Below are 10925 nucleotides of genomic sequence, written 5' to 3' on the forward strand. Positions count from 1 at the left end.
AGACAGGCAAATGAAATGGGAAATTGCCCCTTTAAAGATACATAGCTTAATGGGACCGTGAATGCAAGTAATATAAGAAACTCTTTCCATTTCCAAACTTTTCCATTCTCATTCTCCATCCCTCAGAGAGAGAAAATAAAATGTACCATAATTGAATGTCAGAATATATTTTTCTTGCTATTACTGAAGAGAATGCAGTAATTATGGTGATTGCCTAATTACAGTATAATTCCAGTCCAAAAATAAGGTTTGCTGATCAGATACATTTTCATATTTATTCTTAGGTAAATGAAATCAAATCTGAAAATAAAGAAAAAAATAAAAAAGTTCCATTGTTGGATATTCCAGTTCATATTACTGCAACTAGTGAACCAGTTCCTATATCTGAAGAATCTGAAGAACTGGATCAGAAGACATTCAGTGTGGTAAGTCCCTTGTTGATAACTTAGTGTTTACACTTGATATTCTAAATGAACACAATTTCGGATGTTCTTGATTCTGCTAATTAGGCATTATAACAAAGATATCTATTGTCAGTAAAATCTCAGAACAATGAAGGATTATCTATACGATACTAAAATCAGTTTTGTTTTCGGGTCAGCAGTTTTGTTTTATTGTATTTATGCGGTATAGTGAGGAATATTTGTCCATTGGTCTGTGCACTGAATAGTTTTAAAATACAGACTATAAAGATCCATAATCAAGAATAACTCGTGTCCTTCTTAAAGGACAGAAACAAATGAGTTTTAACACAGTTGTTGTAGCCACTGGCCTGACCTTATCAAATACCCCTTTGTTCTTTGTAAGCGAATGAGAAAAATTAAGTTTCAAAGTTGATCTTGAAGTATTACAGACTTCCTGTGTTAGACACAGGAAGGAACAAATCCAAAAGTCCTTAGAAATATCTTGCCAGAGTGATCTCTCTGATACAAAAATAAAATAAAATAAAATAAAAACAATTAAATCACTACTTTTGACCACAACAGGATCAATATTGGAAGAAAAAAAGTTAGGTAAACTCAATCTATACAATTTTATAGGTTGATTGGGACCTTTGGAAAGGTGCCAAGGAGTTATTCTGAGCAGCTAATTTTCTGCTGTGGAACTTCTATCATTCAGTTTTCAACAGTTGTCTGCTACTGCCAGATGGGTCTACTGGATCTACTGTAATGTTAACTGTGAGAGGCAAATTATCTTGTTTTCTCATCGGTATGGTAACTGACCAGTATGTGGGTTTGGGGGATTGATTTTTGTTTGTTTTGTTGTTGTTGTTTTTTAATCTAAACATTATAAGCAAATTGTCCATGATTTTCAGGATATCTTATATGTGGCTAGGTGACTGAAAATCACTTGATTCCCATGTATAGTTATGCTTCTCTGATCACCTCTACATTAACTTAAGCAATGCACTCTGTAAACTGTCTTTAAAAGGTTGCTTTAAGCTGTGGTTAGTGCAATATATAATGTAGCTGTTTAATAAATTAATGGCATGAACTGGCAATGGAACAACAGCTTCACTGATTTCTGAATTATCCCTTGATGTTGATAGGGGAGCGGAGATGTTCTTCAAAAGCCCTCAGTTTTGATTCGGGATCCAGGAGGTTCCTGGAATGCATTGATGATAACTTCCTTCTCTAAGTGATAGAGGAGCCAACAAGGAGAGGTGCTATGCTGGATCTCATTCTCACCAACAAGGAGGGGCTGGTGGAGAATGTGAAATTCAAGGACAGCCTTGGCTGCAGTGACCATGAGATAGTGCAGTTTAGGATCCTGAGGGCAGTGAGGAAGGAGTACTGTGTTCAGCTCTGGGGCCCTCAGCACAAGAAGGACACGGAAGTATTAGAATGAGTCCAGAAGAGGGCCACAAAGATGATCAAGGGGCTGGAGCACCTCTCCTATGAAGACAGGCTGAGAGAGCTGGGGTTGTTCAGCCTGGAGAAGAGAAGGCTCCAGGGAAACCTTATAACAACATTACAATACCTAAAGGGGGCCTACAGGAAAGCTGAAGAGGGACTCTTTATCAGGGAGTGTAGAGATAGGGCAAGGAGTAATGGCTTTAAACTAAAAGAGGGTAGATTTAGATTAGATATTAGGAAGAAATTCTTTACTGTGAGCGTGGTGAAGCACTGGAACGGGTTGCCCAGAGAAGTTGTGGATGCCCCATCCCTGGAAGTGTTTAAGGCCAGGTTGGATGGAGCTTTGATTAACCTGGTCTAGTGGAAGGTGTCCCTGCCCATGGCAGGGGGGTTGGAACTAGATGATCTTTAAGGTCCCTTCCAACCCAAACCATTCTTTGAATGTATGTTTCTATGATATACAGACTTGCCTCTTTTCCGTAGTGGGAGCAATTCTAATTTGTGTTTGTGTATAGAACATTTTTGGACAGGCCCTCTCTTCTGGAATGTATATTCATCATTAAGCCATAGTCAGATGCAGTCTAATTAGTATGTTTACCTTTTCAAATGGAAATATACCGATGAGGGTTGTTGAAGCCAACTCATTTGACTTCTCTGCCACGTGACAGGTAGAATATGCATTTCATCTGTCTACTTTGCTGTTGTGATTGGATGGTATTTCCAAACAAGTGTCTTTAATTTAAAACATGCTTACTGGTTTATCTCCATCTATTATTAATACATTTGAATTAGTGTGAAAATTCAGAAACACACATATTAAATGTATATATGGGTACATCTGTGTTGTACACTGTTGCTAATTTAGGCATACCTAAAGTAGCTTTATCCTAGATAGGTTAGTTTCTCTTAATATCTGCATAGAACTCGGGCTTATAAACTGCTCAGAGAAGGAATGTTGATCTTCTGCTGAATGCCAAGTTTAATTGTTGCAGAAAGTATCTACTTGAAATATACTGAATCTTGACACTGAGTTTGTATAGCTTTCAAAGTCCTAAAAAGTAAAATAAATCTTATCCTATATACTCGTGCTGTTAAACCCATGATTTTAAAACTGCGTTATAATAATTCTTTTCCCTCTGATTTTTTTTATATTAAATTAGTGTTTTATTTAATATCTGTGTTGCATATAATCTAATGCTTTCATATAGGAATAAATTTTCTACTTGGTTTCAAATACTTCTTTTTCCAAATTAAACCTCTTGTAAAACTAAATGTAATGAGCTGTGAGTGAAGTCTTTTTCATTTTCATTTTTCATTTTTTAGATCAGTACTGTCTTTGCCTGTATAAATAGCACAGTAAGGGTGGGTCATGTTGTAGATTTTTTTTCCCATTTGAATTAATGTATTTCTTTTTTTCCATTTTACAGTGCAAAGAAAGAATGAGGCCTGTCAAAGCAGCATTGAAACAACTGGATCGACCAGAGAAAGGCCTTTCTGAAAGGGAACAGCTAGAACATACTAGACAGTGCCTAATCAAAATTGGGGACCATATTACTGAATGTCTAAAGGAGTACCCAAATCCCGAACAAATTAAACAATGGAGAAAGTAAGTTATTCTACATGATTTTTCTTGGAAAAAGGAAAATCCATAATAGCTTCTATTAAGCCGAATATTTTTTTAATTATTTCTCTTGTTTCTTATTTCTTTCTTGTATTTTTTTGCTGTTTTAAATAAATACTTATAAAAAAGATGAATGTAAATGGCCCCAGCTTTTAATGGATTCACATTTTCATACTTGCATAGCAATGCATTTTGTCCAGTAGTGGAGTCATCTTATTTCGTCAAACAAAAATCAAACAAAATAACTGTATTTAGAGTGTATTTAATGCTTAGATAAAAGAGTTCTTATCATTAAAAAAAAAACTTTTTTTTCAACTTTGAGGGTTTTATATTCGTGCTAAAAATAGGCCTTTATTAAATTTGTGTGTTGAAGTTTTAATGATTTTGAACTTCAGAATCATTTCTTTTTAAAAATATATATAGTTTAAAATGTAATAACATATAAACTATGACTTTCTAAAAACATTTATTGAAATGTACTCAGAGGTGTACTCAGAAAAAATCCTGTTTGATATTTGTAGGAAATAAGGCATGTAGGTCAAATGTCTTACTCTATAAGAGATTTCAAGTTTGGAAGAATCATTACTGGGTAGTAAATACTCAGGTTTTCTGACATATTTCAGAAGGCTTTCACAAGAAATAGAAAATTAGGCAATTTTTAGGCAATTGCACAAATCATTCTGTTAACAGAATTGTCATGAATACTACTTTTCATGCACACTGCATTTTGAAGTTGTGATAAATATTACAGAATGATAAATTATTAAAGGAATTCATTTTTCAAATGTTTGAAATACAACTAAGTAATGTTTGCTGTGCAGCTAGGTAATATTCTGTGTAATGGACTTCACAATTATTTCAGTTTACTGAAGTACTGTTGAAATAATATAAGTCCATGTTCTCTTGTATGGTACAAGAAAAACTAATATGGAAGAATTATAACCTCTCTTTCTTTCTCCTCAGAAACTTGTGGATTTTTGTCTCCAAGTTTACAGAATTTGATGCCAGAAAGCTGCACAAGCTGTATAAACATGCAATCAAAAAACGCCAAGAATCTCAGGTAATACTTTAAAACTCTCTGTATACAAATATGTATTCTAATTATTATAACTTTTTTTTAGATTATCAATTTAATAGATTATCAGGATGTCCTGATTTCAGCTAGGATAGAGTTAATTTTCCTCCTAGTAGCTGGTAGGGTGCTATGTTTGGGATTTAGGATGAGAATAATGTTGATAACACACTGATACTGTAATTGTTGCAGAGCAGTGCTTACACTAAGCCAAGGACTTTTCAGCTTCACACACTGTCCTGCCAGTGGGCAGGCTGGGGGTGCAGCAGGAGCTGGGAGGGGACAGACCCAGGACAGCTGACCCAAACTGGCCAAAGGGATATTCCATACCATATGATGTTATGCTGAACAATTAATATGGGGTGGCTGACCAGGGTGGGGGGGAACTGCTGCTCAGGGTCTGGCTGGGCACTGGTCCGTGGGTGGTGAGCAACTGCATTGTACATCTCTTATTTTGTACACATTATTAGTAGTAATACTATTATCATTATTATTATTATTTTCCTTTCTTTTCTGTCCTAATAAACTGTCTTTATTTCAACCCACAAGCTTTTACTTTTTTCCGATTCTCTCCCCCATCCCACTGCGGGGGGAGGTTGAGCGAATGGCTGTGTGCTGCTTAACTGCTGGCTGGGTTAAACCACAACAAAGGAAAAATAACAAAATGATTAACCTGAAGAGTATTTTTCTGTTCATTGTAAACTAGTCTATTTTGTTAGGATATTTTCTGAAGAATTCAGATGCAACTTTGGGATTTATCAATTACAGTTTCTGTAATTGTCTCTTTCAGCAACATAATGATCAGAACATTAGCAGCAATGTGAATACACAAGTAATTAGAAATCCAGGTAAGAAATCTTAAGTATATTCTTGTGCTATGTACCTTAAATGTGGGATGTAAAATGAAATAAGTTTTAAAAATGTCTCCTAGAACTCCCATATTGCTGGATATAATAGGGATAGGCTGACTTGGCATAACTTCACTAGTTTGCTGATGAAATTCAACTGAACAGAGACTGAACCTGGTACTTACTGATTTTAGTAGCAAGTTATTTGGCCGTTCTTTTAAAATAAATAAAAAGCAAATATTTGTATTTAATTTTGGCAAGGGAGAGAGGCCTACTCAAAACTTGTAAACTTCTTGGAGGCTCTGTGCATATTTGTAGCAGTTGTAATGTCACCATGGCTTCAGGAAATCTGGGATGTCTTTTATTGTTGACAAAATCAGTTTTTCTGTGCTCCCACACTTACCTTCTTTTAATACTTATTTTTATATCATGTAATGTAAAACCTTGAGTATGTTATCATTGGTTTAAAATGAGCATAATGTGTTTTAGGAATACCATTAAAAATCTTTCATTAATAAGTTGTACCTTTAAAACTGACGTTCATGATACAGCTCTCTCTCCTTAGAGAGGAACTTCCAACCATTCTGCCTAAAAGTGCACTGTTGAAGGCATATGGTCTCTACTCACCTCTCATTTGGACCACACTCATCCTCTCCATTCAGTTTATAAGGCTGAAAAGCTTAGCTTCTCAGCCTTACATATTCCTAGCTTGCATGCCTTCTATTTACTTCTGAGGTCTCTCTCAGTTCACTCACATTAGTGCATTTGTCTTTAAACTGTTTAGATCTTCTTTCTGTCAAATGATAATGTCATTTTCATATTGCTTTAAATCTGACAGATAGAAGTGCTGTTTGAATTAGGTGAAGAAAAAATGTATAGTGTATAAGACTTCCTTATAGAATCATAGAATCATTAAGTTTGGAAAAGACCTCCAAGATCATCTGGTTCAACCACCCCCTACCACCAATATCACCTACTAGACCATGTCCCTGAGCACCACGTCCAACCTTTCCTTAAACACCCCAGGGATGGTGACTCCACCACCTCCCTGGGCAACCTGTTCCAATGTCTGACTACTCTTTCTGAAAAGAAATGTCTCCTAATTTCCAACCTGAAACTTCCCTGGTGCAACTTGAGGCCGCTCCCTCTAATCCTATCGCTAGTTATCTGGAAGAAGAGGCCGACCCCCAGCTCCCCACAACTTCCTTTCAGGTAGTTGTAGAGAGCAATAAGGTCTCCCCTGAGCCTCCTCTTCTCCAGACCAAACAACCCCAGTTCCCTCAGCCGCTCCTCATAGGACTTGTGTTCCAGGCCCTTCACCAGCTTTGAAGCCCTTCTCTGGATACGCTCCAGGGCCTTGATGTCTTTCTTGAAGTGAGGGGCCCAAAACTGAACACAGTACTCAAGGTGCGGACTCACCAGAGCTGAGTACAGGGGGACGATACTCTCCCTGGTCCTGCTGGCTACACTATTCCTGATACTAGCCAGGATGCCGTTGGCCTTCTTGGCCACCTGGGCACACTGCTGGCTCATGTTCAGGCGAGCATCGTCCAACACCCCCAGATCCTTTTCCTCTGCACAGCTTTCCAGCCACTCTGCCCCAAGCTTGTAGCGTTGCATGGGGTTGTTGTGGCCAAAGTGCAGGACCCGGCACTTAGCCATGTTGAACCTCATCCCATTGGCCTCTGCCTTTCGATCCAACCTGTCCAGGTCCCTCTGCAGGGCCTTCCTACCCTCCGGCAGATCGACACTTCCCCCCAACTTGGTGTCATCTGCAAACTTCCTGAGGGTGCACTCAATTCCCTTATCCAAATCATCAATAAAGATATTCAAGAGGATGGGCCCCAACACCGACCCCAGGGGAACACCACTCATGACTGGTCACCAGCAGGATTTCACTCCATTCACCACTACTCTCTGGGCCCGGCTGTCCAGCCAGTTTTTAACCCAGCAAAAAGTGTACCTGTCCAAGCCATGGGCTGCCAGCTTCTCCAGGAGAATACTGTGGGAGACTGTGTCAAAGGCTTTGCTGAAGTCTAGATAGACTATGTCAACAGCCTTTCCCTCATCCACCAGGCGGGTCACTTGGTCATAGAAGGAGATGAGGTTGGTCAGGCAGGACTTGCCTTTCATGAACCCATGCTGACTGGGCCTGATTCCCCCATTGTCCCGCAGATGCTGTGTGTTTTCATTCAAGATGACCTGCTTCATCACCTTTCCTGGCATCAAGGTCAGGCTGACAGGCCTGTAGTTCCCTGGGTCCTCCTTATGGACCGTTCTTATAGATGGGTGTCACAGTAGTAAGTCTCCAGTCATCTGGGACCTCTCTGGATGACCACGACTCCTGATAGATGATGGAAAGCGGCCCAGCAATCATATCTGCCAGCTCCCTCAGCACCCTCAGGTGGATCCCATCTGGCCCCATGGACTTGTGACAGTCCAGGTGGAGCAGCAGGTCTCTAACTGTTTCCACCTGAGTTGTGGGGGGTTTCTTCTGCTCCCTGTCCCAGACTTCCAGGTCAGGAGGCTGAGTACCCTGGGGATAAGTGGTCAGACTAGTAAAGACAGATGTAAAGAAGCTCAGCCTTTTCCTTATCCTTTGTAGTCATGTTTTCCCCTGCATCCAGTAAAGGATGGAGATTCTCCTCTTACTGTTAATGTATTTGTAATAACATTTTTTGTTATCCTTAACCATAGTGGCCAGGTTGAGCTTGTGCTGGGCTTTAGCCTTTAAGGCTTATAACCTTTATCTACTTTATTAAACAGATGTCGAATTAATGAAAGAGAATACAAACCATGATGACAGTAGCAGGGACAGTTATTCTTCTGATAGACATTTGTCACAATACCGTGATCATCATAAGGACAGGCATCAGGGAGATGCTTGTAAGAAAACTGACTCTAGGAAAAGGCCCTATTCAGCCTTCAGCAATGGAAAAGATCATAGAGAGTGGGATCACTACAAACAAGACAGCAGGTAAGTTGCTTCAGCAATTGTAAAGTCTCTTAAGAATTCCCTTCCTGTAGCTTGCTTGTAGTAAGCAACAGTGTGTTTTTTTTTTGTCTTTTTTTTGATTAATACAGAATTGCAAAGAAATTTCTCTAATGCACTTCTGTTGAATTGACATAATTGTAGTTCTTACTGTGTGTTCAGTAATACTAATATAAGGGTGTTTTGTTTGTTTGTTTGTTTCAGATACTATAGTGATAGTAAACATAGGAAGTTGGATGACCACAGGAGCAGAGATCACAGGTCAAACCTGGAAGGAAGTTTAAAAGATAGTAGGCCTCATTCAGATCACCGTTCCCATTCAGACCACAGGATGCATTCAGATCACTGTTCAATTTCAGAGTACAGCCATCATAAATCTTCCAGAGATTATAGGTACCACTCAGACTGGCAAATGGACCACAGAGCTTCTGGTAGTGGCTCAAGGTCACCATTAGATCAGAGGTCTCCTTATGGTTCAAGATCTCCATTTGAACGCTCATCTGATCACAAAAATACACCTGAACATACATGGAGTAGCCGAAAAACATAACAAAGACTGACATTTTCTGGACCTTCTTTTAGCCATATACAGTAAGCTAACACAGTAATTGCCTTATGTGACTTGAAAGACTGGATATTCTATCAGTAGCAGCATTGTTACTTCTTCCCAGGATGCAAGGTCTATTATCCCAACAAAAGAAAAATATTTTTGTATTTAAAGTTTATGCTGCACAGTGCTGCAAATGTTGTGGTACTTTTTCTCTCTCTCTCTTTTTTTTTTTACAGGGACCTCAACACTATCCCATCAAGACTGGATCTTATAAAACTGTTTTTAGGCTGAACACAGTTTAAATTGTTTATAAATGAATTTTTAAACACTGCCATATGATCATGTTTCAAGAAGGAATGAGGAGTTTGCTTTGTTTTCTTAGTAAAGAATTCTCACTTTCCAAAACTGTATGTTTACATTGTACACTGCAACCACCTTGCCGCTTTTCATAACAAGCTCGAATATTTAAATTCTTTATCTATAACTGTAACATAGCCAGGATTTCTTCTGTTTGTGATCAGTTGTAATAATGCCTTTTTACAAAAAAACCCCACCAAACATAAATAAATCACTGCAAATTACTGCAAATTAATTAAATTAACTTTTTTTTTCTCTTGTTCCTTTCCCCACCAGCTCAGGCCTTCTTGTCACAAGTATGAAAAAAAAGTCAGTGTGCTAATTCTTTTTAATAAAATATCTTGATGAAACCACTGTTCAGAATGTAGAAATGGGGAAAGGGAACATTTTTATTCCATTTGTGCCCCTTTTTTATTTGATAATTCAGATACATGGTTTTTTTTTTTTGTTTGTTTCTATTAAACTGTCAATATTGTGATTTGTTGTAATGAAATGATGAGAAATATTGAATTAAATTGTGTTCTGGAAAGTATTTTTCCGGTCCATTAGTTTTAAAGGAGGAGTGTTCAATATCTGAACACTTAAGAATCAAAATTAGCCAAAATTTATTGTACATCCATTTGTTTTCCTTCTTAAAATGGGCAATAATGGCAAATGTGCTATGCAGCCAGATAATATTTTAGAAGATTTGAATGACTTTATTAATAGAATTGTTACAATGCACACTGATTGTACATAGATAACATCTATCTGACAAATTAAATTTAAACTAAAAGTGTGTGTGGGCTCTTGTTTTTAGCTGGTATTTTTCTACAGTGTACATTTCTCATATTAAACTATGTACTAAATTTTAGTACACAACATAATTAGGGAAGATAAATGTCTACAGTGGCGTGTGGTTGGAGCTACTCTGTTGCTTCAGTTTTTCTTGTCTTACAACGTGTTGAGCGTTTTTTCTGATTAATTATGTTTACAGGAACAAATCGACAAATCTGGTGGCCTTCTATGATGGGATTACAGATAATCCCTTCTATGATGGGATTATTGGTAGATAAGGGAAAAGGAACTGCTGTCATCTACCTGGACTTGTGCAAAGCATGCAACGCTTTCTCACACAATATCCTTGTCTCTAAATTGATAGATGGATCACTCAGTGGCTAAGGAATTGGCTGGATCGTCACACTCAAAAAGTTGCAGTCAACGGCTCAACGTCCAGGTAGAGAACAGTGATGAGTGGTGTCCCTCAGGGCTTGGTATTGGGACCAGTGCTGTTTAACATATTTGTCGGTGACATGGATGGTGGGATTGAGTGCAACCTCAGCAAGTTTGCTGATGACACCAACCTGTGTGGCGCGGTCGACACGCTGGAGGGAAGGGATGCCATCCAGAGGGACCTTGACAGGCTTGAGAAGTGGGCCTGTGCAAACCTCATGAAGGTCATGTGTAAGGTCCTACACCTGGCTCAGGGCAATCCAAGCACAAATACAGACTAGGTGGAGAATGGATTGAGAGCAGCTCTGAGGAGAACTTGGGAGTTCTGGTTGATGAGAAGCTTGACAAGAGCAGGCAATGGGCACTCGCAGCCAAGAAAGCCAGCCGTATCCTCGGTTGCATCAAAAGAAGCATGAC

The 10925-nt window shown here is 38.6% G+C and overlaps 1 protein-coding gene across 10 annotated transcripts in view; it reads left to right on the forward strand.

Moving 5' to 3' along the window:
* The window catches only part of LOC310888727 (chromodomain-helicase-DNA-binding protein 1-like), a 76000-nt gene extending 65929 nt beyond the window's left edge, over positions 1 to 10071 (forward strand). For all 10 annotated transcript variants that reach the window (XM_083815701.1, XM_083815706.1, XM_083815702.1 and 7 more), the window contains 6 exons: positions 285 to 425; positions 3284 to 3462; positions 4441 to 4537; positions 5340 to 5397; positions 8164 to 8374; positions 8594 to 10071. In XM_083815701.1, coding sequence (XP_083671827.1) covers positions 285 to 425; positions 3284 to 3462; positions 4441 to 4537; positions 5340 to 5397; positions 8164 to 8374; positions 8594 to 8939 — 1032 coding nt within the window. In that variant the 3' untranslated portion in view covers positions 8940 to 10071. The remainder of the gene's footprint in view (positions 1 to 284; positions 426 to 3283; positions 3463 to 4440; positions 4538 to 5339; positions 5398 to 8163; positions 8375 to 8593) is intronic.
* Positions 10072 to 10925: the final 854 nt, after the last annotated feature.

The sequence above is a fragment of the Anser anser genome (assembly GCF_964211835.1).
Source record: "Anser anser genome assembly, chromosome: W".
Taxonomy (NCBI): Eukaryota; Metazoa; Chordata; class Aves; order Anseriformes; family Anatidae; genus Anser; species Anser anser.